General features: G+C 31.4%; 3 protein-coding genes across 8 annotated transcripts; 2 read left to right on the top strand and 1 right to left on the bottom strand.

The window, feature by feature from the left end:
- Positions 1–1,445: 1,445 nt before the first annotated feature.
- Positions 1,446–25,122, bottom strand: LOC105192857. 4 transcript variants are annotated; one of them, XM_039452690.1, is made up of 13 exons: positions 25,028–25,122; positions 10,577–10,810; positions 9,407–9,609; positions 9,038–9,318; positions 8,693–8,960; positions 7,886–8,616; positions 7,260–7,532; positions 5,823–6,080; positions 4,933–5,241; positions 4,460–4,677; positions 4,189–4,305; positions 3,973–4,091; positions 2,660–2,832 (listed from the first exon to the last, which is right to left on the bottom strand). In XM_039452690.1, exons 2-13 carry the CDS (start codon positions 10,783–10,785, stop codon positions 2,660–2,662), a joined length of 3,159 nt encoding a protein of 1,052 aa, XP_039308624.1. In that variant the 5' UTR covers positions 10,786–10,810; positions 25,028–25,122. The 4 variants fall into 4 exon arrangements, with proteins under 4 accessions (XP_039308623.1, XP_039308624.1, XP_011155423.1 ...); XM_011157121.3 differs by lacking the exon at positions 25,028–25,122 and adding an exon at positions 11,737–11,970; XM_011157122.3 differs by lacking the exon at positions 25,028–25,122 and adding an exon at positions 11,409–11,546.
- LOC105192856 (lipase 3) lies at positions 11,870–24,736 on the top strand. 3 transcript variants are annotated; one of them, XM_039452692.1, is made up of 8 exons: positions 11,870–11,980; positions 15,218–15,426; positions 21,256–21,586; positions 22,142–22,256; positions 22,699–22,945; positions 23,030–23,279; positions 23,557–23,699; positions 23,811–24,736. In XM_039452692.1, the coding sequence occupies exons 2-8, from the start codon at positions 15,385–15,387 to the stop codon at positions 23,952–23,954; spliced, it is 1,272 nt and encodes a 423-aa protein (XP_039308626.1). In that variant the 5' UTR covers positions 11,870–11,980; positions 15,218–15,384; the 3' UTR covers positions 23,955–24,736. The 3 variants fall into 3 exon arrangements, with proteins under 3 accessions (XP_039308626.1, XP_025990075.1, XP_011155421.1); XM_026134290.2 differs by lacking the exon at positions 11,870–11,980 and adding an exon at positions 12,181–12,390; XM_011157119.3 differs by lacking the exon at positions 11,870–11,980 and having other exon boundaries at positions 14,511–15,426.
- LOC105192861 (putative hydroxypyruvate isomerase) lies at positions 24,911–26,781 on the top strand. The gene is made up of 6 exons (XM_011157128.3): positions 24,911–25,203; positions 25,375–25,582; positions 25,651–25,762; positions 25,867–26,039; positions 26,133–26,252; positions 26,458–26,781. The coding sequence occupies exons 2-6, from the start codon at positions 25,387–25,389 to the stop codon at positions 26,643–26,645; spliced, it is 789 nt and encodes a 262-aa protein (XP_011155430.1). The 5' UTR covers positions 24,911–25,203; positions 25,375–25,386; the 3' UTR covers positions 26,646–26,781.
- The last annotated feature ends 1,027 nt before the right edge of the window (positions 26,782–27,808 follow it).

The following is a 27,808-nucleotide window of genomic DNA, read 5'->3' as shown; positions in this document are numbered from 1 at the left end:
GAATTAGAACGCGCGTTATTAGTACTAATGTCGTTCTACCTTTATCGTTCATTTTAAATGTAAAACAAGAATATAATAATTCAATATGAACGCGTTCTGTTTCACGCGTGATGAACATAATGCATCACCTATCTTTTGTTTAATATTCAATAAATTATAAGAATAAGCGATGTGCATCATGTGCAGTATGCGTGAAACGGAATGCATCTTATGTTCATGCTCGTATAATGAAAAGTTCGCGTTTGTTAAATCCTATAATAAATAATCTTATAAGAGGAATAAATAGACAAACTATTATAATATAATAATAAGAATTAAACAGAAAATAAAAAAAACCGTAAACCAAAAATAATTTTATTGGTCCGGTTATGATTCCGGTGTTATAAACTTTGCAGAATTTGGATACGATTTACGGTTATAGTTCAACTAAGATTATAGGTTATTGGTTCCGCGGTTACAGTTCGGTCCGAGTCCCTAATTACATAAAATCATTTAAAATTGTTATTTTCCTATAAGTACAAATTGTTTCGTCATATTTAATTATTTCTTAGGCATTGCATAAAATAGTTCCGAGTTTAGAATTTTCAAGAATTTTAGCCAAGTATTAAAGCGTAGCATTAAAAATTTGACTATTTGAGATTAATAACGACGAAAAAGAAGTAAACTGTTATAGAGCAAATAACTGCTTTAATCCATAACTGTATAATAATTATTATATAACTGTACACAATGATTAATATTATCACGTTCTTGGTTTTAGAAAAAAAAATATATATCTAGATTACACACACTTTATATAACGAAAATAACGAAATATGATGTGGTTAACTTAGTGCTACAAGATCATACGCTGATACAATTCTCCTACAAGAAAGTACCGAATTCAGTTGAATGTATTACTGCGCATAAATTGACTAAAAAGCGTATGCATAACAAACAAGTAACTTAATAAATTATCACATTGTTCCATAAAATAATTTTAATGATAAAAGAAATTTTCATATTTTTTAAATCTAAATTTAGGTACAGTGGACTGCAGTCTGCGTGCCACAGACGGATCTTCACTGTGAGGACCGCCCCCTCGACTCTATTATTATTATTATTATTATTATTAAATCTAAATTTCAAAAGAACTTTTGATAACCATGGCTTGTTTTTTGTAGCTTCAATATCTTTGATAGTAACATTCTTTTTTTATTCTTCTCATTGTCAATTTATGACAAATTTGTAATTACCGAGATGCTCTACATTATCGACTCGAAAGAAATTAGATTTCTCTATCGATCATTGAAATACTCTGTATTACCGATTATCGAATTATATGGTGCTATAATAGTCATTACAGATTCCATATAGCTTATAATAAGATATCGTTGTCTTAATATTGAAGCAATATACTGTCCTAAAATTTACAAATTGAAGTATAACAGGAAAATTGGCAGAAATACTAAATAAAAACTTGGACTTTTATTATTTCATATGTATTTTGTTAAGATTACGTGATCTTAGATTGCGCTATTAGTGCATCCAAACGAATTCGCTACAAGAGATTAAAAAGGCCGGAACTGCACGATTCGAAAAATCGTTAGCGCGCGATGGCATTCTTTTATACTACCGAAGATATCGAGAAACTTGAAATCGGTTTTATAACACTGGACAAACAGAAATGTTTGAAAATCGATTCTGGTTGCGCATACGCGCCATTAAATTACAATACAGCATGTCGTAACAATTTACAGTAATTCGGAAAATGTACGTGAAACATCAGTATTACACCGATGCTGTGCTAATGCGAGCGCGTGTTCAACTGCGATTAGTGTCTTGTAATAAAATTGCGATATACATACAACAAATTTAATAAATAACCCATGAACGTAATTGCGTTTCATAAAATGTGTATATTCAGTTTTCGCTTTACAATCCTCTTGTTCTTTCACTTGAATAACGAAGGAATATCGGATAAGCGCAACACTTTGTTATTAATAAGCGTATATCCTCCCGCTCTTCTGCTCAGATAAAGAAGAAAGCACGGCGAAGAGCGTGACATCCCGCCTTGGTGAGTAGTGATTCAAATTTGATTTCAAGTATGACACGTCCACCTTTATTCACTAATAAATTACGTGTTTAGAATCCTCGAGTTCTACATTTAACCGTCTACTGTACAAATTCGACATACGTTTACAATATATGCAGTACAAATATGCTCAGTTCTCTCAATATCTGCAAAATGGATCAGGCCTAAGTCGCGTTAACGTAAAATGTCTTCAACAAGGTATCGATTGCGAAGATACCATCAGCCTTCATAACAAATCACGAAAGAAACGCACACGTCAACAACTATTAATATTTCATGTAATTGAGCGCAAATCGGTGCGTATGAAATACACCTTTCATTGCACTTTTAAAAGATAACCCTAGCAGAGGCAGGAGAGAGGGAGATGGAGATGTGCGGGGGAGACAAAAGCGCAACAAAATAGATAAAGGAAAAGTTGCAAACGTATAAAGTATGCGAATAAATCTTCGCGGTGTATGCACGTGGAAGAACGCAAATATCAATCCCCCTTTTGTCACATTCCACCCTTTTGCTACCAACCCCTGTTCATTCTTTCTTTGACTGCTCGACTTGTTCTATAGACTACCAAGATAAATACACCACTTGTTATATATTGCACGGTTTCAAGTTGGTCCCTTGTCGACTATAAAACAATATGTATGCATTACTAAAATCCTCGTCTTGTGGCTTCTGCCTGCTCGTAATCTCATCGTTGTAATAATACCATACGTCCGTGCGAGGATTCTTTGCGTACGCCGTATAATGACCCGCAGACACGCCTGAAATTTTATTTGACATGTAACAAAGATATTCGTCAACTATTTATCCGAATATATTTTAATTACTTTTGAAAAAATTATATAAAAATGTTTAATTTTAGACAAAAATTATCTAAAGTACATCTGCCATTTAAAAAATTTTTTAATTTACCAATAACAATAATACAAATATATATGTTCTATCATTATTTTATCGTATTGCTGCTTCTACGAGGGTCGTCTGAAAAGTTTTTAACCTTACATAGAAACTTGTATTTTTTCTATCAAATTCAGTTTTATTTTTCAACATAATTTCCTTTTAACGCGATACACTTCCCAGCGATGCTCACTCTTTTAATTCATTGAAATAGTAATTAGCGTCTTGATCTGTAAAATAAGCTTCTATGGATGTGATAATCTCGTTTAATGAAAATTTCATGAAAATATTCATTTAAATGCGTTTTTGGTCTACAGTGAGTATGCGCGGAATCCGACGCGTGTTTAGTTTACGCATGCCTAATTCTTCAGTTAATTGACAAACACGTTCTTTCGATATATTTACAGGCTCTGCTATTTCTTTAATCTTGATTCGACGATCATTCAGTACAATTTGGTAAACTTTTTCGAGATTATCGGTGGTGATCACAGTAGCTGACCGTCCCAAATGCTCATCAGCCGAGCTAGTACAACCTCATTTAAATTCAGCTGCCTATCTTTTCATGATGGCAAATGATGGGTTATAGTCTCCATAAACAGCGTCCAACTCACCTTTAATTTGCGCAGGCGTATTGCCTTTCAAATGCGAAAATTTAATCACGGCACAATATTCAATTTTTTCCATTTTTATAAAAACACTGACATGGACTGACACAAATGACTGTCAAACAACTAAGCGTCCAAAATAACTACAATTTTCTCAGGTATATTCCAAAGCATGTATAATTGTAGTACCAGAATGGCTTTGACAAATAATATTATCTTCATGTTAAGGCTCCAAACTTTTCAGATAACCCTCGTATATCAATAATTATAATAATCTTCTCTATATATTTTTTAAAAACATGTGCAATAATTAGTTTCGATAATTTTATAATAAAATCCTTTTTAAAATAAAACAATTTAAATAAGAGATTTATCTCTTTAAAGTTTTGATAAACTTACCTCCAAAGTGACATACACAAGCATAGAGATCATAAAGGTGGCGTCCTACACTCAGACCCACCAAAGGGAATGTGACCTTGTCATCTAGCTTCATACTCGCGCATTCATAAAACACAAATCTACAATCCAAAATCACGCATGAGCTATCTAGGATAGTAAAACATTTGTAACATCTATCGATCTGTAGAGCATTTTCACATGAAGAACGTTACGTACCGTTTAAGATATACAATAAGGAACTTAGGATATCGATGTACCGTAAGCGTTTTTGTGGCACATTGATTACATCCACATTTCGGACAAAACCAAGGATTATGTTCGTCTAAAGTTTCACTAAAAAAAAAAAGATTAAGACATATATAAAAAATACTAGTAACATCAGCAATTAAATTAACAGCAACTCGTGTATATAAGGCAGCTAGTATACTTATTTCGCTCAAAAAGATCTCGGTTAAGAAAATTGAAGCAGCTTATAGAAATTAATTACCTCTGACTAAATGCTTGAAGGCAATCATAGAGAGATAGTGGATGGTGCGGCCGTTGTTTACTGACGCTAACATGATCAATGGGATGCAGAATCTTAGGAACATATTCGGTGTAACGAACCGCAAGCGTATCACCATTCTGTAGCGCAACCATTCCTGTCTCAGGTACACTACATCCCGTACAATGCGCCGTATACATACATCGTGAACAATGATGACCCTATAAGAACAACTTTTTGTATATTGATATGGTAATATATTTAATAATTCAAACTTGCATTAAAATATTTAAATGTATCAACAGCTACATTATTTTAATTATTGTTTTAAAATTATGTAATTATTTCATTAACAAAATATATTTTTTATATTTTATATAATTTAGTTATTTCAATTATACTCTGTAACATTAGTATGCCTTTGGAGCACCAAAAGTTATACAATTCACATATTAAATATAATAAAAATATCTCACCTGTCCATCGACAAAATGAATTGTATAGTGTCCTTCATGTGGCACATTCCTCTTGATAATGTCATATAAATCCCGTGCGTTTACTCTTGACGGAAGTCGTATTAAGTGCGGATAACCGAAAAGTTTGGTACTTTTGCGGTTATTCGTCGTCTCGTTAGTCGTGTCATGCCTCAACACCAAAGGTACATTCAGAATACGTACAGTGGGCCTGGGTCGACCAGTTTGGTCTATTTTAGTAAACGACGAAGCTGTCATGTATGTAGAACACATCGGACACGTTTGTGGTTCCGTTTGATTTTTAAAGTAATTCTGTAAAGTAATATAAAGGCTTTACTTGAAATGGTTTCAATTTACGATTTTGCGATATAATGAAACAAAAGCTTTGTTTTTGTTAAAAAAAAAACCAAGATAAAATTTGATAGTAAAACACCCTCAGGTTCAACGGCAGCATCAAATTAGTCTGAATTGAGTTCCAGGTATGACTACCAGGCTTGTGGATTAAACTAAAATAGCAGATTGTACTTCATTCCATCTTTGCATTTCCAGTCGCCTCTGCTTTTAAAAAAGCGTCCCTGGCATTTTGGAGAATGCGAAGCTGTTTCTGTTACGTACGCAACAATTACGAGCCGTCCGGCTAGAACGTTTAGCAATCTTATCTCAGACCTTCCCGAGGTGAAAATAATGACAATATATGTCTCGTTTGTACACCCCTTCCACTAGATTGACACAGCCGTCTTTCATCATCATTGGGATGATTGCAATTACAATCAAATACAAACATCAATAAAATATAAGAGTTTAACTTTAATTTTGTAACATATAAATATATAAAATTGTTATTAAAAAACATTCTTTTTTCGTTATACTTGAACAACATGATAAACTCTCACCTCGATGCACGGATCGCACATGATGAAGTTGCAGCTGTTTCCGCTATGCCTCTTCAAATCTCCATCCAATTCCTCGAGACATATCATACACGGTACTTCCTCGCCTGTGACCGTACATCTTTGGCAAGAATCCATCTCAGTTGGGCGGTCCCCACCGCCATCAGACACTGACGTGTACGCATCGGGAGGTTCCGTGAGTTCAAAAGCGTATATCGATCGATTCGTATCATTGACGTGTCTCAAGAGTGTATTGTCGTCCTTAAATTTAAAACCTTGATGTAGAATCCAACAGAGTGATGTTTCCGCCTAAGTACGATAAGCTACAGCAAGCAAGTAATTCCCGAAACCTACGGTGCAAGGGGAAAATAATATAGTCAAAAAGCAACAACGATAAGAGACCGGCAGCGTTGGTGAAATTATAACAAAAAAAAAACAAAAAAAAAGGGAAGCGGGGAAAAAAAGATATAAATAGAGAACAAAGAGAATTGTGATGAGCCTGTACGATGAAATGTAGCCCCGTAACTATATTTTCACGTTACGAGATTGTTCTTCCACGGAATTGCTTTAGGAGGGTAGTATCGGCGATAATCGAGCCTAATCGACATACCACCTTCTTAACTCTCCAATTATTTCCTAACAACATGGTATCTCTTGATTTGTATAAAACTCAATTGTGCGAAGCAATAATTATAACCTAGATTGCATTTATTCATTCTTACCAGAATTACAATTTAAATAAGGATAGTCACAGACCAATACGAGCCGGTAAACACAGACGTCCATGCCTATAATACAGTATATCCATAGTGTCATAAATATTGGAATGTTTCCACCCTTATTCTTCAAGCAACGTATAAGTGTTGACTGTTGACTGTTGCTTGCAACAACAATACAAGCCTTTTCATAGCTGTACTGGCTTGACTATCTTTATTTAGATTTCTATTTCTTACGCGGAAATCAATCTTTATGTAATTTAAAATCAAAATATTTAAAAGTTATCAATAATGCTAAATTCTTATTAAATAGCTACAGAGGATCTTTTACATCTATATACAATGCACAAATTAAACAAGATTTATGAATTTATCGTTAGTATAACTTTGTACAACACATTTCTGTTAAATATATTTACAAAGCAAAACACTAGAAATCATTAACCTTTAAGTAGATAAATGGTCTACTAGTACATTATATATTATAGTTATACTCTTATAAAGAAAGAATCTACAAATAATAAACTTTAAAACTTCAATAGTAAGGTGATAAATAAACCAATGAGCAGTACTGCTAATCTAAAAGTATAAAATATTTAAGAAAACTATGTCCGGGATGCTAAGGTCACCTTAACTACTTAAAGGTTAATACAAAAGAAACCTTCATTAAAATAAATTCAAGTTTTAATAATGTAAGAAAACAAGCATATTTGTTCGTACCTACCAGAATCTTCGCTATATGATTTTCCAACACCTCTGCGAGTGCGATATTCGTCACCGAAATATCTTCCTTGCCAAGTGTTTTTAACAATTCCTCTTTTAATTTCCCAATTCGAGACTGTTTATTTAAGGAAATAACACATCTCATAGGTTGGTCACCGTTTGCAGGAACGTAAGTGACGTTCAACTGCCTCTCCATGGCATGAGGTAGCGGTACCGATAAATACATAAAAGGTTCATACGTAACAGAAACGTGGTTACAAACCGAACACACAACCTACAACATATTTAATTATCGTTAATATTTGATGCATCGCAAATAATGTTCCCTAAATAAAAAACTATCTTTAGTTAATTAAACATAAATTTATTTCAAATTAATCAAAGAATGGTTAAAAAGATATTAGTCCACTTTAAAAACCTTATTTATGAAAAATTGCTATTAGAGAATTATGAATTGTAAAAGTAGTATGAAGCCTGCCTCTTATTTTTATTTTTTTTCAAGGCAAGATGGAAATTCCTACTATGCTTTAATATAGGAGATTTTTACAGTAAATACCAATGGTTTGTGGTATTACTCCAACGTTTAATCTCCTCACAGGTAAACAACGTTATATACAAAATTCTTACCGTGCTTTTAAACTGGCCTTGAAAAGTGTCAACGATTATACTCCTATTTGATCGCAAATGCTTCGCCCAGTGCTTATCCGCCTCGAGCTCATCCTGCGCGGCGATAGCGCCGTTTCCACAATTCTGCGGAATCCGCGAGCATTGGGTGCTTTCACTGCTAAGACCGTCATGCTTGTGATTTTTTTCCTGATCGTCTAATCTCATGCGTTTCACGTTACACTTTTCTAGACCACTATCGTACTCTACATCAGAACCAGTCGACGTGGGATCGAGACTACCATTGACCTTCTGAACATTCACCTCCTTTATGCGTTTGATACTAACGCTCTTATTATCAAAATCATGATTCTCCATAAGGTTCGAATTATCTAACGGCATCCTGCGGACATTATCCTTGGGAAACTTCTGCGAGTCATAATGAATTTCGTTATTACACTCTTGTTGTGTTACTAAAAAATTGGCATTACTCGTCTTAGCCTCTTTGTGAATATCGTATAAGCCACCGTACTGAGGCACGCTTTTCGATAACTCAATTAACGTATCTAATCTCAAAGACCGCGTTGGAGTAACTTCATTTGAGCCCTCCTCATTCACTTTGTTGTGAATAAAAGTATTCGATTTCGCCTCAATGGTTTCATCCGAATCTAGCGTCTCCTCATCTTCACCATTTAGTGGTGAATCTCTCGGTGAATTCGTGATACTATCGAGCTCTCCAATCGACGAATCAAACTCTTATAAAATATTGAAAAATGACATTATATATACAACATGAAACATGTAATATTATACATCGCATAATTTTCCTACCTCTTGGGGAACCAGCCATAGTCACATTGGGACTATTTGGACATTCTGGTGACAAACACTCGTACATTTCCAAAAGATCTGAATTACAATTAGAGTTAGCCGTGGCAGTGACAGGGGAGAGAGTTTTTCCATTGGAGTTTTCAATAGAATTAAAAGAATTGGCAGTGGTCGTAGATGGTGGAACTTGACAATTCTTGGCACACTTTGCCATATTCATTTGTTCGTGGAGGGAATCCAACAAAAGCGCCAGAAATTCTTGACAGTCGTGCTGTTAAATATATGATACAATCTTATAATAAAATAATTATTAATTTATCAAATATATTAACACAATTGCACACCTACCTGCCTATAATCTTTGAATTGTGAATGGTAAGCACCTAAAGTTTGTTTAAATTCTGTTGGTCTGAGTACACTGTATCTTCCAGACCACATTTTCCCAAGGAGTACACTAAAGTGTGCCATTAGTGACCCAGGAGGAGGCAATTTCTCTCCTCTCTGCTGCAAATCCAAGAAATGTCGTAGAACAGGAGGAGTCGCGGTCAAACATTGCAATCCAGCTGCCATAAAACAGGTATTACCCAAATTACGAAGTCCACACACGCCTGCAGGCAGAACAACTACCTCTGAAAGTATTTATAGAAAAAGTATAAAAATATACCATGCATTGTCATTGGTTTTATATTCCGGGCCTTTTATATTACGTTAACTCACCCATTGGCGAATCATCGTGAGAATCTCCAGCTTCCGCAAAGATATTATTAAGTGCTGGTGTACCAGGTGGTAGAAACGGACCATGTTCTATACCAGTTCCAGAATCACTAATAGGATCGGCACCAATATCCGTAAAATCATTCAATCCAGGTGGTGGAGGAAGAGGAATCGCATAGTCTGACGTTGAACTATTTGCTTCAGTCCTAAGAAGCACAAAGATCAATTAAAGATGGGAACGATTGGATGAACAGAACCCAATTCTTGAAATCACTTCACACACTTTATAAGAATCATCAAAACACATTTACAATACAATTATCAGAAACTATACAATGCACTATCTGATTTATGAAGTCTCAAGTTATACAAGCAATAAAATTTCTAACGACAAAGACAATGCCGCTTCTTCCTAATTAACACTTAAAAATGTGTAAACACAATTGCGAGGGCAAATAGAAATAATTTCAATCTCTATACATATCAAAGTTCAACTTCACCAATAACGATTCAAAACAACTTCTTTGCAATTTGCAATTTGCAAAAATAAATTTCTTTCGAAAAGCAACAATAATAGTGCAACAATTGTAAATTTACAATTAGTTTTAACGCGAATAATCTGAAAAAAAAAAAAAAACAACAGTATACAGTATTCAGATAAAATACTGTATACTGTCTTGTTTCCATATTATTCATGACTAATTTTAAAATGGTACTTTAAGAATTTCTCCTATATGAAACAATCTGAAAAATGATGATCAATTTCTCTTTGTTTTCAAATCAAAATAATTTGTGAAGAAACGGTTCCAAATAACCGCTCACTATTATTAGTCGTCTAAAGCTGTAGTTTGCTTGATGCTACTGCACACTTTGAAGAATTATTTTACTGGATAATTTGTAAAACTCTTTATTCCGATTGGTCAAATCATGTGCTTCAAAGCATCAGTAACATCAAGCAAACCACAGCCTAATTTGACGTGTCGCCAGACAATTAGTGACGCAGACAACGCGGAATCTCAGTTAATGTGATTTTTATTAACATGCGAGAAATCTCTGCAACCACAAAATAAATATAAATAATTATACCTAACAATTATTTATGTACTTGTCTATTTCATAACAGATGTTATACAATTAGACAAATTATTCTCAAATTATAGAAGATATTTTTACCATGTATCTTCAATGCCCATATTAACTTCAGATGAAAGAGCTTTATCTTCTTGTAGCGTGAGAGTTTGATCTAAGGAAGAAGTCAAGGGGCTAAGACCAGTTGATTCTAATGCCTCCGATATCTCTGGTACGTCAGGCAAATGAAAAATTCCTGATGTTCCAATCATTGAAATATTTTCAGCCTCCGTGACATCCACCTTATTGTCCATTCAGATAACAAGCCACAAAGTCAGTCTAAAACGAAAATCCTACATCTTAATATTATTCATTGGTAGCCTGGTAGCATTTATTTTACTCTTTTCCGATTATATTCTATTCAGTTTTTATCACTCCATTAAGTTTTTTTAATATTATAAACATTCGCTAGACAAAAATCCATAATATAATTTAATACAAAAAAGGTTTTCCAAATAAAATATTCATAGATTTTAAATTCAACGTATATTTATTCTTCGTAGACTCGCGCTGATTTTCGATGACTAATGTTTCTAAAAGCAGTACAAAAAAACAAGGTATCGAGTATCTATTGTAGACGAGAAAGAGATTAACATTGTAACGGAAGTTTCACGGCTAAGATAGAAGTAGCTAGTACCGCAATTTTAATCGGATCACCCTGCTACGTAACCTACAATTGCGAGATGCATGTCGATCGATCTCACAAACCGTATCGAAATCGTTCCCTCGCGCAAGAAGACCATGGAGAAAAAGGAAAAAAAAGTGTTTTGCAAACACGCCGCCTCGGCGGCCTCGGTCGCACCGATTATGTATCGTCCTAACCTGATACGCCCTGATTTCACGCGATAAAGCAAAGCACATCGCGGCGCGTACGTACCCGCGCCGCCGCGTGCACGCCGAGCGATGCATTCCAATGCATTCACCGATGCAACGTGAATTCTTTTTTACGACCAGTGGACGTGATACGCGCGCGAAACTGGCGAACACGTTCAATATGGAAGTGAGCGGGTTCTCGAAAGTACGATCGGGCGGTAGAGCGAGTCGTGTCGCGAACACGCGCCGTGACTTCGCATTTATCGCAAGCGCGCGGACGACGGCGACGCCGCCGTCGCCGCCGACGATAATCCGCAACGTCGACGACCACACCAAAGTATCGCGGCTCCAAGGCAGGCAACGAGAAGATCGCAACGGAATCGGCTACTTACACCGTGAGATAAGCGAGCCCCGCGCTCCGAGGACGTCTACGCCGCCATTGTAGCATACAGCGTGATCGGTAGATGCGCGCGGGATGCGAATCCGTCTACGGCGCCTCGGGAAATGGACGTGTTTTCGTATCCCCCTAACCGGAGAGCCGTGAGAATCTACACGACACTGCCACAACTGCCACTGCCAGTGCCGCCCGCCGGAACGATCATGGCGGCCAATGGCGGCCCCGCTTGACGACAAACGGTATCGGCTTTGGCTAGAACGGAGGAAGATGGCGCGAGACGAGATCCATTCCAAGAGCCACGTGACGCAAACGAACGTGTTTTGTCCTGAACAATTTTTCAAACTTCTGACGTGAACTAACCACGACTTTGCATTTTAGCACGTCCCATTTTTGATTTTTCGCTGTATCGAATCCGGATTTAGAAATGGGAAACTACTTTCACATTTCCGTATATTCGACTTTTTCTCTTGGTTCAACACTCGACTATTGATTATTCTGGCTGTTTCAAATTCAAACTTGAAGATCGGAGGCCGTAATTTAAAAAGAAGAAAATTCGTCACGGATGCTCGCATCGAATCTTCTTTCTCCTAGATATGGCCTTCAATTCCCGAATTAAAGTCGGGTACAAAACTACGAAAATATAAAGGCGGTTAGTTAGTTGCATCAAGCACTTTAAAAAATTTTAGGACAAAACATGCTTAATCCTGTTCACGCTATACAATACACATGCGACTGTGCACACACTGACAATAAATTTTTTTCTTACTTTAAATATTTTAGCTCTCAATCCCATTGAATTTAAGCTGTGTTTCAAAATTCACTGCCTGCACTATAGTGCATGTAACGTAAACTATAGTTTAGTGTTTGGTGTGAATTCTAGAACACAGTTTCAATATGACCGGTATTTATAGTCGATTCTTAAATTTAAAATTATTTTAATTAAATACTATATTTAAAAGGGTATCTACTTCGAAACGTTAAAAATAATTTTTTGAGATTTTTTTTTCAAATAAAAATAAAAAAGCTTTTAATTTTCATGAAATTTTGCTTAAATATACATTAAATAAACCCTAAAAAATTATAAAAATGTTTAAAAATAAAAATTCTATAGGATTAAAAAAAAATAAAACGATTATCTTGAAAAGTTTTTTTCAAAATCTTACAAAATTTCATGAAAATTAGAAATCTCTTAGACTTTTTGTTTCAGACAAAAATTGAACTCGCTAGAATGTGCACAAGGATTACATCTCCAGTAATGGCTATCAATAATTACAATTAAAAATCATTTTGTAATAATTTTTTTTTTATATTTTTTATAAATGTTTACGAAAGAAGCCTCAAAAAATTTTGAAAAGATAAACTTTTTTATTTTATTTTAAAAAATCTCCAAAAATTACCTTTTTGTTTAATGTTTTAAAGTACTTTAAGATGTCATCAACCAATAAGAAAGCCGAGCATCTTAATTAAAGTCTTAACTAAGCATATTACTTAAGGTCTCAAAATAAGAATTAACTATAAGTATCGTGGTTAATTCGTCTCAAGTACTGTTTTTATCATCAACCAATCAGAGTGCCGTATTAATTACTTAAAGGGTCTTGAAATATGAATAGACTATAAATACTTGCCATAGACATAGGTAGAACCAATAAACATTCAGCATAAAGTCGCCATACTGATTTACATAAGATTTTTATTGGTCTAGCAGCCTTGTGCTATACTTATGCTATGGTATACATTTTATTTAAAATGAGCTTATAAGGGCCACTTTCACCAACGCCGATTAACTTAATCGCTGATTAGTCTATCGGAATTGACTAATCGCATTTGTCGTTTTTACTTAATGACAAATACGATTGAGAGTTGCAAAATTTTATTGCATATCTCACGTGCGACCAAAGCTTTACCAATTTTTTATTTATAGCTAACCGACCGATTAGTTCATTGGAATTGACCAATCGCATTACCTGTTATGTGAAACGACAAATACAATTAGTCAATTCCATTGAACTAACCGGTTAGCTAACTGAAGATTGGTGAAAGCGTCGCTCATTTTTTGCACTCGCATTTGTGATTTTGCTCTCGTAAGCATAGGAATACTGCACTTTCAAATGAATTTTTTACATTATCTATCTTTACTTTTTTCTCTGTATTTTTTCTCTCTGTCCGTTGGGAAAGAAAGAAGGAAAAGTAAATCATGCAAATTTAATTGAAAACAACTTATCAATTATATGTATACTAGGTTAGGAAAATGTAATTAGTATAGATTCAGAAAATGTAATGATTAAATGAGTTATTGCTATACTCTTGAGCTATTGGTACATTCCTTAAGATTGATCATAAATCATAAATCTAAATCTTTAACGAAAAATTTATTGCAGATTTGTAATAATAAAGAGTAAATCACAAAGTGAAATTTATAATTGTCAGCTTGAAAATAAATTAATTTAAATTAATTTTATGTTTAATGTGACAATAACTTTATCAATATAGAGATTCGTATCCAAAAAGCAATCTAAATAATTTTTTTGTTTGTACTTAATATTCACTTGACATTTTATTGAACGTTTATTTAAATATAGGTAATATTTTAATATTTATTTTAACAAGTTTTATTAAAAATCTAGAAAATTATAAGTAAAATCCGCAATTTAATTTTTTTAAATTAACATAAAGATATGTAAATTTGTTATTTAAATCTTCTCTACATTTGATGTAATTTCGTATTTTTGTACTTTTGAGTAATCGTAGGTATAATACAGATAAAATCCGCGATACTCATTAATAATAAAATTTTGTCGTATTAATAATTGAATTTTTTCTTGAGTAACAAAGTACAAAGTTTATAGCCGTTGCGATATGCGCAGACTCGACTTTTGAAATATATAATATATTCAACGCATTAAATTTTTTATTCACGAGGGAAACAAACTGAATAATGTATATCCATGTCGTAATGTGTGATCGAAGAACGCGAAAAGCTAAATTATTAAATGATATCTTGTGTTTTAGTCAGATTCTTGCGACAACAGTTGGAATATTTAATTCCGCCCCCCTTCTCGGTATCCCCACGTCCGAACTCTACCGTGACATACATATATTCTTATGCGCGTCTCGCGTTCGTATCCGCAGTCGTTGTTGTCAATAGAAAGATGAAGGATCCGTTAAAATTTGTCGGGTACGCGAACGGCGCACGCGCGTAAATTCCTTCCGCTGTATTTTCGAAAACACTTCATTGGCTCCGTTTTACACGCGAAGCGACTCTCTCGTAAACGTCAGTAGTAGCTCATCCCAGATTTCGGAGGATCTCGTGAAAGGAAGCAAGGAAAACGCACACACCTTTCACCGCATGCGAACATACCGCGTTTCTTTTTCGAGTACAGTCGAGACCGAAGCCGAAGCCGAAGCCGAAGCCGAAGCCGAGGCGCAACGGGACCCTTCCTCGATTCTTTAGCGTATATCGCGAGTCTCTTTCTCAGAAGCCTCTCGAGTCGTGCTTCGAAGAAGAAAAGAGTATCTGGGTGAGAGAGAAAGAAAGACGACGCAATAGGAGAGATACGTGCCGCAAGACGTATATTTCTGCACAATAATATTCATCCGCAAACCACAATCGTCGCAGTGCTGCTGATAGCTCGACACCAGCAACATGAGCAAGACAACGAGTCAAGACGAGATTCATATGACAGCGGTAAGACGCTATCGACATTATATGTTATATAAAATTATTTCGATATAAATGTTATCGCAAAAAAATAATCATAAGAAATGCGTGATACGAGTGAAATTCTCCATTATTAAACAATCGGAGCTACGTACGTTCCTAAACGTCAGCTCTACTTTGAAGAAGCCAGAGATTCGAGTTATTGCGTTCCAAAACTTTACTCGGGCGAGTAAGACCTTACGCACAATAAAGGAATATTAGAAATAGCAATTAGAATTTTAGAATCAATTTCTTTTTCAATGAACACTATAAGTAAATAATAAATCGTGTCTTGTATATTTATGTTTTATATATTTTTTTTCATATTCATTGTGCGTTATATTTGATGTTTATTTTTAAGAGAAGAAATTAATTCTAAAATTCTAATTCCCATTTCTAATAGTCCTCCATTGTACATGGGACCTAAGAGATTTAACTTATGATCGTTTTCAAGTAACATTACTGTATGGGCGAAGTTACAAAATTCCAAGTTTGTTCCAAAACTAATAGGCCGGTATTCATAGTCAATTCTTATATTCAAATATTATCTTAATACGTCATCAACCAATCAGAAAGCCGTATTAGCGTCTTAAGACGTTACTCAAGACGGTCTTGAAAGATTCGATTGCCAGTCAAGCCAGTTTTATGTTCACTACATGTATAATTAGCTATAAGTATTACATATTTTATACAATGTGTAAGTTGTAACAATATTGTAGTTATATTATAATTTCGCCCTTTTTCGAAAGTAATGATAATGATATCGGATCGTCATTATTATAATTAAATTACTCTGTTGTATAACGTCTACTCGTACATAATTTCAATGCTTAAAGTCTACATATTGGAGCATCACATACTTGTTATGTAAATTATATGTAACATTTGCATATTCATGCTATATAAAAGAAAGCAATACCCTTATGAAAAAGTATTACTGCCGAAAAAATTACACACAAAAAATTACACACAGAATCTGCTATTTTCTGTGATTTCTTTAGATTAGCAATAATACGGCAGTAATCGTATTACTGCCAAACTAAGGAAATTACAGAAAATGGCAGATTCTGTGTGCAATTTTTTATGTGTACTTTTTTCGGCAGTAATAATTTTTCATAAGGGTAGATAATTATGATATAAATATATATCACAAAATATTTGTTGTATAATAAAGTATTATTCCCAAATTATATTTGCGTTGACTGTGAATACCGGCCTAAATTAATTTTATAATACATTAGCAAAACAAGCGCGCGCTACACAGCTTTTGATATTATAAATTTACTCGATACACACATAATTTTTGATAACTGTCAAAACGTGATTTTCGCGATAACAATAGCTCACGAAGTAAGCACAGCGGGAGAACCAATTAACATTACGAAAAAGCGTCAACAATAAACTTCGAGAGATGCAACTATCGATTTAACATGGACAAATCCTCCTTATTTTTCCTTATTTGAAAAATAAGAAGGATTCAACTAATATCTAATTGAAGAAAGGAAACACGTTTTAATAATATATATATATATATATATATATATATAATAATTAATAGATTTCCAATATATATATAATAATTAATAGATTTCCAGTTAAAGAAAAACAATCGTTTTAGATAATAAATATGAGATATTTATATGAGTAATATTTAATTATATATTTTTATTGATTTTATATGATTTGTGTACTCAGAGTAAAGGAATAACACAGTTCAAAAGGTTTCAGAACCCTATGAGTGCTGAACAATGAGTTCTCCACTCACAAGAAGAAGATACAGCCAACACATATCGCATGTTCATGTAAATTCTTACACGTACAAAATTCGATTAGCGTTCCTGACCGAAATATTGATAAGGATATGATATGAATGAGTTGTTCATAAGTTATACGCTTCCGTCTTACGCTTTCCTCGTGTCCCGCGCGGTCACTAGTCAATTTGTTATATACACTCTTGTTACGAACTCATCTTTTTACGCAACAATTCGAATTTTAAATTTTAAATTTTGACATGCTATAATGCGCATTTAAAGAAAAGTATATAATTGATTGGTGAAGCGCATAAAGACCTGTGCGTTATCACATAAATCTCAATATCAACCCAGATAGCAAACAGCATTCAAAAAGAATACAGGTTTATGTCACCAAGTCACTGAGTTTATTTTGAAATGCAAAAAGAATTCTTTTTCTGACTTTTACTTTCTTTTTCAGAGAAAGAATTCTTTTTGCATTTCAAAATGAACTCAGTATTCGTGACATAAATCTGAATCTTTTTTTTAATCTTTTTGATTTCTCTGTGCTATCTGGGAATACATCTCGATGTGTTCATAGAAATCAAGAATAAAGTTTAATATTGAAATATTTAAGATTATAAGATTCTTTCCCGAATAACACAAAAGTCGGTATTTAATCCGTTCTTATATTTAAGATCATCTCAAGTACAATCCCAAGATATCATGAATCACAGATCCGTGTTAGCATCTTAAGACTGTACTTAAGATTGATCTTAAAAATGGACTATGAATATCGGCCAAAGTCTAAAATTTAGTCATCAGATAAAATTAGTCAAAATTTAGTCATACCAGACAGCACACAATATTGATAAAAGATTTACAAAATATTTATAATAATTATTTGAATATTTTCTAATTTTTTTCTTTATGTATATAAAATATATAATAATTAAAAAAAATAGTAATAAATATTTATGTATATTTATCATAAATATCACATGCTATCTAAAGACACATATATAAGTATATTCTCAGCTATGTCGTTACGTCTTATATTTATTAAAATGCCAACACACATTTTTAAAAATAATCTTAGACGAGATGCTTTTAGACTTTGTATTATTTTAATACATATGGCTAGAATATAATACGTTACTTGTAACGCTGTTATAATTTTCCATTCAACAATATAACTGTTATACATATAGTTATTGAGTAAAAAATTATAACAGTTTTATAATCTGTGTTTGCCAAGATTATAAACATATTTATTTTACATTATTTATTAGGGATAACGATTTAAAATAATTGAATAAAAAATTATTTATATTTATTTTAATTATTGTATTGTATTGACTCTTTCGCGTCGTGTTCTTATTCACAAAGAATAACTATTAATAAAAAAATAATTATTCCAGATGTTATTTCGCTATGTAAAAATCAGCAAAAACTATAACTTTATACATGTATATTTATAAAAAAAACTATATTTTAATTAATATATATGTTTTGTCTTTTTGACGTGTATTGATAATAATCTCTCTGACTCTGACATACATATATATATATATTGACGTAAAGACGTGTATGATTAATGTACATAAGAACGTAACGCGTTCATGGATCTCCCAATAGGCATGTTGCGAATATTATACAATAATAGCATCACGAATTGAAAATTTTGAATAATTGCACTAAGATGATACGTTAGAAGACAGCCGTTTTGTCGAAATAATATTTATCAAAAATTAGAATAAATCTAAATTTGAGATATAAATATTTTACAATTACTTAAAAAACCGTTTGATTCTTTATTTAAAATGTTACTTAAAATGTTATTTAAATTGTGAATGTGTAATATTTCATACAGCAATAATTCTACATTATAATTTAGCAATAATTTGTGCATTTTTCTAAACATCTATTTGGAGTAATTATATTTCTAAATGTTTTACACATAACACAAATATTTTTCTTAATTATTGAACAATTTCTTTTCAAATTTAATTTTGCAAATATATCACAAAAATGATTCATCATATTGTTAGTTTTACCGAAAAACTATTTGTAAATTAGTTGAACAAACAATTATTAATATTTTATAAAAGGTCAATACTTGTACATCTATTTTTATAAATGTACATACTTAATTGCTGATTACAATTTTTATGCAAGATTTCGTCATATATAAATTGAATAAATGTTGTCCTATCGGAGTCATTATGAAATATCAGTTCCTGTACAATTAAAGTTAAGCAATATTTATGGCAATTCCTGTCTTGGATGAGTAACTGCTCGGAAATTTCCGAAAAAGAATTCTAGAAAAAAAAAATCCGAAAAAAATTTCTGAATACTTTTTTTGCTCACAATTTTCTTTTTGTACATTTTTTCTAACAATACATATGTTAGGCTTTAAAAAAATTCTTAAACAAAGTTTTATTTTATTTGACAAATTCAAATTTAAGGCTTATGAATCGAATAGCAAAGCTAAAAATTAAATACTGTTTCTAAAAATACTTGATCGATATTGATTTGAAATTTATAATATACACATGACGAATATTTATTTATGCGGAATGCGGAACAATTAAGTTTAAATCGTAGTATCTCACGAACTTATCTTTGATTAGCTGATATGAAATGTCGCACTAAAACACGTCATTTTCTATTCCTATCCAGAAATGAAATTTTGTCGGAAAAAAAACATGTAAAATTGAAAGATTTTTTAATTCAAGGTTACAATTGCATCTTTCCCATAATAAACTTTTCATTAATCTTGGATTTAAATCGTTCAATTCCGCGCGTTATTTGCGCTCCGGAATTTCATTTCTGAATAGAAATAGAAAATTACGTGTGTTTCCGTGCTCTTTTCTTAAAGAAGAACGTTTTGATCTAAGTCATTCTAATTCGCTAAATGATTCATCCGCGAACTTTTATTTATTTACTTTAAATAAATTTAACCGATTACGTCATCGATCAGTTTTTTTTTTTCAAAAGGTCTTGCTTATCTGAATGATTTCTGACCTACCATTCAGATTAACGATGATAATATTTTATAATCAAATGATGAAGTAATACGCATTTATTTTGAAGCATCATTTAACAAGTCATTTAAACGTTTTTACGCAACATCTTTAAATATCCATCAAACTTGAAATAAACTTAATATTAAATTAATTGTATGATAATTCATGAAAATAATTAAAGTATAATTAAAATGTTATTCGTCACACAACCCTGGTGAAAGTTTTTCTCAGAATTTTTATAAGAACACTTTTCGAAAATATACATCTTTTCTCAAAATTTTTCATATATATAATAAATTATGAAATGTTCTAAAAATTCGTATAAAAAATTAAGAAAATCTTGCTTCTTCGATCTCCCTACATTCCGAGCGATCTACCAATTCAATTACCGAGATATGTAGTGTTACTTTTTCGTAATAACTATATAATGTGTATTAAATAAATGTCGTTTTCAAGCGACATAATTTTATCAATAAGTTAGAAATTCGGACCGATCGATGTCAAACATAAATATGAAACCAATTATTATTTAGCTGTAAATAAGTCTCCTGTGACCGATATAGGCTGTCTATATTTGTATTTAAATAGTTCAGAATTCATATATATAAAAAATTCATAAAAAGATGTAAATTTTCTTTGTATTTCTAAAAAGTATTCCAATTTTTATAAAAATTTTGAAAAAAATATTCACCAGAAAAGAAATCATGATAATAGTCATTGTGAAACAATCACTTTATTCCTCCTAAGCTTTCCCCTGTTATATATATAATATATACTTTTTTATTTGATTTTTTCGTATTCTTCTCAAAAGGTATCTACATATGTCATAAAACAAGAATCAAATGTGTAAAAAACAAAAGCTCTTTTTTTAAATATATTATACTTCAAGCTTTTACCCTATTTCCTATCACTATTATTAATTGCACCGATTGCACCTGATCTCCTTGTCCGAGTTAAGAAGTCGATTAATTGCATCAGCAACTTTCAATATCTAATATATAGTTATTCACGACGAAATCCGTCCGTGTCTCACATGGAATTATTTTATTCTGTTGCAGCCTGAATTAATCGAAGCTCATGGTTACGTAGCCGAGACTCATCAGATTTGCACACAAGACGATTATTATTTGACTGTGCATCGTGTACTTTCATCTAGAGATCGAGTACCGTCATCAGTGCCATTAAATGCTGACACTATCGCAAATGCCGATGCGACTGTTATTAATAAAAGTAGTGAAGATCTCAATTCGTCGATTTCTTCCGATTATCATCGAATCTTAGAAACCCTTGGATGTACCATTCCAAGCTCTAAATTGCCAGTTATTCTAAACCATGGGATCCTATCTAGTTCCGCAGATTGGGTACTCCTGGGACCTCAGAAAGCCCTCCGTTAGTACTCTCAAATAATGATCCTATTTTTTCCTCTCTTTAATTTTTTTATTTTGCATTTTTCATTTATTATTTCAGTTACCTGATCATTTATACTAAAATATTTTCCAACATTTCAATATAAATTAGATATTAATTAACATAGTTATTATTCATCATATTCTCTAGAGTCCTTTATATTCTTGTCAGAGCGTAGATCCCTCAACGTATTTCTGATGTGGTGTACGTTTTTAACAATTTACACAGATATACGGGACTTATAATTTAAACGCCGGCTTTGAACGGCCTAATTTAGAGGAATTCTCTTGGCAAGAATACTCTCGGTGGTTTGCCATTGCCTTCCGAGAGGTAGCGATCGAATAAAATCAAATATATGTTTCTGATAGGTGGGATTTGAACTCAGACCTTTAATTGCAGAGAGTAGATGCATGACTCTCTGCGCACCGCCACGATTGCTACATTGTCATTATTCAATCGCTACAAAATTATATTCATCATTACAATATTAAATATTTTAGAATTTATTAATACGTCGTATAACTTTTCATATTGCAGCATATCTTCTTTGCGATGATGGATTTGACGTTTGGCTCATGAACGCTCGTGGAAACACTTACTCTAAATCTCATAAACATTACTCGATCAAGGATAGAAAATTTTGGAATTTCAGGTATATAATCAAACAACTTAAAGTAATAAAATATATATAAAAAACAAAGGAAATTAAGAAGTAACACGTTACTGCCGTTACTTTTTCTGTGTATAATGGTAACAATAACGCCGTTATATTTTTATAGTAACACTAAGAAATTTTACCATTACTTTATCATTATTTTATAAATGTATAATACTTGCATATGGACCATGTTGCAAGTAACCGAAACCACTATTATAGATTTTGTATTGAACTGGTCAAATAGCGACATGAATAATTGAATGCTATTCTAAACAGATTATCAAAATTTTGACAAAATGTAACAAATTATTACTTTTGAAGTAATGGCAAGAAGTTACTTTTTAAAATTAGTAACGAATAACAAAATACTTTTATAAAAATAATGTTCCCAGCCCTGATAAAAAAAAAGTAATAACATCGTATTTCTGTTATGCAGTTGGCACGAGATTGGATATTATGATTTACCAGCAACTATAGATTATATCTTGGAAAAAACTGGTCATTCCAAATTGTATTATGTCGGTCACAGTCAGGGTTCAACCGTGTTCTACGTTATGGGAAGTGAAAGACCAGAATATAACTCTAAGATCAAAGGAATGATAAGTTTGGCACCTGCAGTATTTTTAGGGAATCAAAGAAGTCCAATTTTCAAGCTCACTACATCTATTTATAGCGTACTAGAAGTAATGCAATGTTTTGTTTTTATATCTCTTGACCATTCTTTAATGAGATCACGTCATATATCATTCACCATAAATATGTTTCAGTGGGGATCTTACATTTGCAACATAAATCAATTTTTGTCTCGTAATAAATGGCAAAATCGCATATTGAGGACTTTTGTAAGCAACGCTCCTGGCACAGTAACAAAGGGTTTTTGTTATTGTTGGTTTTTTCTCATCGCTGGATTCGGTAGCGATCAACTCGATAAATCAATGTTGCCCTTAATATTTGAACATTCCCCGGCAGGCAGTTCGGTCAAACAATTATTTCATTTTAATCAGATAATAAAATCCGGTAAGATGACAATCTCTATAAATCTAACCCCTATTTTCTAAAATTCATAATTGATAGAGTTTCGGTTTTGCCTGAAAGTTTTAGAATTCTTAGAGTAATTTTTTTTTAAGTTCTGATGATTAAATATTTAAAAAATAAAGATTGAAAAATACAACATCGAGTTGCCAAACTTTCCATGTGATATATAAACTTTTGCCCATCTTTTTTAATTTAGAAAATAAAAAAAAGAATTATAAACTATTAGGACGTCCTATATAATCTGTAATTTGTTTTTCAGGATCTTTTCAGAAGTTTGATTATGGCACTAGAGTAAATCCAACCTTTTATGGATCTGTACAAGCACCGAAGTATATTCTTGAAAGAGTAAATGTACCTGTGGCAATTTTTTACAGTGACAGTGACTTTCTTAATCATCACTCTGTAAGTTCCATTATTTCATGATGAGTCAATCTTTACGTGGTACTGCATTACATCTCGTTTATTATCATTATATCTTGTCTTTCATTTTATAAATTTTTATAATTGTTTCAGGATATTCAAACACTAGTGGATAGCCTACCAAATGTTATACAAACCGAAAAAATAGAAAAATTTAATCATATTGATTATCTCTGGGGTCGCGATGCAAAGACAATCCTATATAACAGTGTCATGTCTATGTTGAAGAAATTTTGATCTAATTTTGATATTTTATCAACAAACAATTGACTTGTATCAATTTTATTATCAACACAAACATATCGTCTATTATTAGGTTTCATTCTATGTATGAGTACAAAAATCAGTGCATTATATGTAGAAAAATTATAACTGATCTGCAAAAATAGATAACGGTCTTTATAAACACTCTATTTATATACGTATTTAAATGTGTTTCTATGTAAAAAATAAATGTTAAAAAAAAGCATTTAGTAATTTATAAACTACAGGCAAAACAACTTATTTTTATGTAATCTCAAAAAGTAAAAGATAAAGATCTTGTATATATAAAGTAAAATATACGAATATATACAATCTTAATTAATATTAACAAGCTAATTTAAATCGATTTACAATGCTCCACTGTCAAAAGTTCAAGATTTAATAGTTTGCCTAGACGTATATTAAACAATGTTAGAAAAAACACATATCTAACATTGACAAACAAGTAAAAAAGATTTTACTAATTTCCAATGAATTAAATTGACTTTTGGAACGTCTTTGTTTGAAGCTTTTTTTTATCATTTGGTATTAATCTCTGATAATCTTTTATTGATTATTTATTTTCAATGTTATGTATACATTAAATTATAATTTAACTTTTCTCCTCTTTATTTATTCTTAATGTGTATATATGTATCTATTATGTTATAAACATTTATTATATATTTTGCAAATTTTTTTATTTTTCTACTCCTTCAGTGACGTATTCAGAAATCGGGGAAAAAAATAACTAATAAAAAGTGCATAAAAACCAACTTCTTACTGAGAATTTCTTAGGAGGGGAACAACCTTGTCCTTGTCCGCCTTCTCCAGAGTTCGTTTTCCCCCTCTCTCCTATTCTCATTTAACTGCATGCGTGGTCGTTACCATTAATAAAAAGACTGAGAAAGAATCAACATTTGACACGGTATTGCAAAGCGATTTATGACTCATCGCATCATTTGAAAGCGTTGAATTGCATTGAATATAAAAGAGACATGAGAAACATATCTGACAATTTCAGAAGTAGTCAATTAAATTTGTGTGTAGAGTATTGAGATACATACCAGTTTTTGTATCGTGTGCATCCTAGTTTTCATCCAAATCTGTTCTTCCCAATGTGCATTTGCGGTGACAATACAGATGTGACAAGAAAATCTATGAATCCAAACAAAAATATTATTTTCTAGAAAATTAACCTTTATGTTTACAATTCAAAGATAGTTACTTTTTGTAATCAGGTGTAAGTAGCCTTTACTTTTTAAATTATCTCATGAAGATAAGAGATTTTTTCACTATTACAGTTTTCTTATATTGTAGATAAGAATTATTATATAATCCAACGATAAAAGCTGTGACTGACTGAAAATTTAGTTCATATCCATTTCATATTACACTTACGTATTCCTTGCAGATAATTGCTGTCATGGCTTTGAAATTTGCCAGTAATCTATCTTTTATGTTTACTGAGGCTCCTATTATTATTGATAGATATCAATTGGCAAAGCAAGCTGGATTTAAAGCAGTTGAAAGTGGATTTCCATTTGGCTTTTCTGTTCAACAAGTTGCTGCAGCCAAAAAGAAAGCTAATGTTGACCAAGTACTTTTAAATGTATTCACAGGTACGTTGTATTCATTCTACCCATTATAAAGATAAATAATAGTTTTAATTATAACACTGTCATAATAGGCGATGTTACAAAAGGTGAATTGGGCTTTGCCGCAATTCCAGGCGAAGAAGAAAATTTCAAAAAGAGTGTTGAGAAAACCTTAGAATATGCAAAAGCTTTGAATTGTAAAATGTTAGTATATTCATAAATTGTAAATGCACATATTCAATTAAGTATTAATTCTTGTAACAATGTTATACTCTATACTCTATAATATAAAATTCTATCTTCAACAGGATTCATGTAATGTCAGGAAAAGTTGACGCTCCTACTACTGCTAATGACATAGTTTATGAAAAAAATCTATTGTATGCCATTGAAAAGTGTCAAAAAGAAGACATTGTTGTCGTCATTGAACCTATTAATAATTATAGTGTACCAAACTACTATATGAATAATTTTCAAAAAGGTAAGGCAAAATGCTTATTGTTTGACTTTTATTTTCTTGATTTTACTTTCTCGTAATGAATGATTATTATAATAATTTGTTGTCTTATCTTAGGTTTAAATTTAGTGAAAAAGATAAACAATGCATACTTTAAGCTGATGATGGATATTTTTCATTTGCAACATTGTTGTGGTAATATTACAAACAACATTCAAGAATTTTTACCTTATATAGGTTAGTAACATTATATTAAGTTATATTAATTAGGTTCTCTCTGCATAGTTTTACTGATTTTAATAATTCTTAACCTTAATACGACATTTATACTATTATAAATTATATATGTGTATTTTATACCTTATACAGATTTAATCTAATTAATGTAAATACAAATATATGTTTATTGATATATTAATATGCTTACTTTCAACTTTTATAGGTCACATTCAAATAGCTCAAGTTCCTGATAGGCATGAACCAGATACTCCAGGAGAGATTGATTATAAATATGTCTTGTCTTTATTGCAAACAACTGGCTACACTGGTTACGTTGGTCTGGAATATCGACCAAAATCATTAACAGTGGAAGGATTAAACTGGATTAAAAAATATGGTTACACTTTATAAATATATATGTATGTTACATATATAAATGTATAAATTGTTCAATTATTTCTTAAACAAGAAATATATTTTTATAGTATATATGTATATATGTAAAATAAAAAAATAAACATCTGCTATGGTTTCGCATAAACATAAACATATATTCATTATATTGTCAAATGAATACGTTTTTAATTAGCAGTAATTAGTAAATAATTTTCAATAAATCTTATTAATATAAATTTTTGCACATTATAATATGCAAATATATAAGAAATATAATTAACATACCTAAAAGAGTAAATATTATTGTTACACATTTCGTATGTGCAATTTAGCTTTCAATAATTGTTCCTTATATGTAAGATTCATCACGGATATATATATATATATATATATATATAAAATTTATTTATTGTTCGCTTATCTCGCACAAATATAAACATAAATAATTTCTTAAGAAACGTATACGTAAGCAAATATGGCAGTTCAATATAAATATATACACAACTTTTTGTGCCTGAAATTCATATAATTACACAATCAATTTCATAATTTATATTTTCTAAATTTGTCTAGATATTTATAAAAATGTTTTCTTTAAAAAAAAATGAAAAAAATAATATGTAAACTGTAAATTAATCAAAAGTATTCTTATAAGTACACACATTATCATTATTCTGCATAATGATATTATGCAACTGATATTTTATTATAAATTTGAAAAATTGATAGCATTTAACTATAGATTCCGTACAATGTAGAATAAAATTTATATTAAGTATCTATTTCAAAAAATAATATAGGATGATTCTTATTATATATAATAAAATGTTAAAATAGAAATTTTTATACCTATATATTTGTAAATATATCTTTGTATTATACATTTTAGCATTATATTTTATAAACGGTACTGAAATAAATTTCAAATTAATGTAATACATAATTTTATTCAACAGAAACGCACTTTTGAAAATAATCAATATATTTTATTTATAATATATTTTCGTCTTGTAATATATTTTGAAAACATTAAGTAAATAGTAAAATTGCTAAAAATTGTAAATTATTTACACAAAAATAAAAAATTATTTTTAATTTAGAATCATCCTATTTTTCTCAATAAGGTATGGACAATTTTTTAATTGTAATTTTTTGTAGTTTCCTTTTTGTTCAGCATA

Source organism: Solenopsis invicta, chromosome 8, assembly GCF_016802725.1.
Source record: "Solenopsis invicta isolate M01_SB chromosome 8, UNIL_Sinv_3.0, whole genome shotgun sequence".
NCBI lineage: Eukaryota > Metazoa > Arthropoda > Insecta > Hymenoptera > Formicidae > Solenopsis > Solenopsis invicta.
Note: the sequence above shows the minus strand (reverse complement) of the source record. Positions and strands in the feature narration are given on the sequence as shown.

Coding starts and splice junctions, on each gene's coding strand:
- LOC105192856 (XM_039452692.1), top strand. CDS start 15,385: ATGAGCAAGACAACGAGTCAAGACGAGATTCATATGACAGCG. Junction 15,427..21,255: donor ACGAGATTCATATGACAGCG/GTAAGACGCTAT, acceptor ATTCTGTTGCAG/CCTGAATTAATCGAAGCTCA. Junction 22,257..22,698: donor AGAAAATTTTGGAATTTCAG/GTATATAATCAA, acceptor TCTGTTATGCAG/TTGGCACGAGATTGGATATT.
- LOC105192857 (XM_039452690.1), bottom strand. CDS start 10,785: ATGGACAATAAGGTGGATGTCACGGAGGCTGAAAATATTTCAATGATT. Junction 9,610..10,576: donor ATGGGCATTGAAGATACATG/GTAAAAATATCT, acceptor TGTGCTTCTTAG/GACTGAAGCAAATAGTTCAA. Junction 8,961..9,037: donor AATTCAAAGATTATAGGCAG/GTAGGTGTGCAA, acceptor TATATTTAACAG/CACGACTGTCAAGAATTTCT.
- LOC105192861 (XM_011157128.3), top strand. CDS start 25,387: ATGGCTTTGAAATTTGCCAGTAATCTATCTTTTATGTTTACTGAGGCT. Junction 25,583..25,650: donor ACTTTTAAATGTATTCACAG/GTACGTTGTATT, acceptor CTGTCATAATAG/GCGATGTTACAAAAGGTGAA. Junction 26,253..26,457: donor AGAATTTTTACCTTATATAG/GTTAGTAACATT, acceptor CAACTTTTATAG/GTCACATTCAAATAGCTCAA.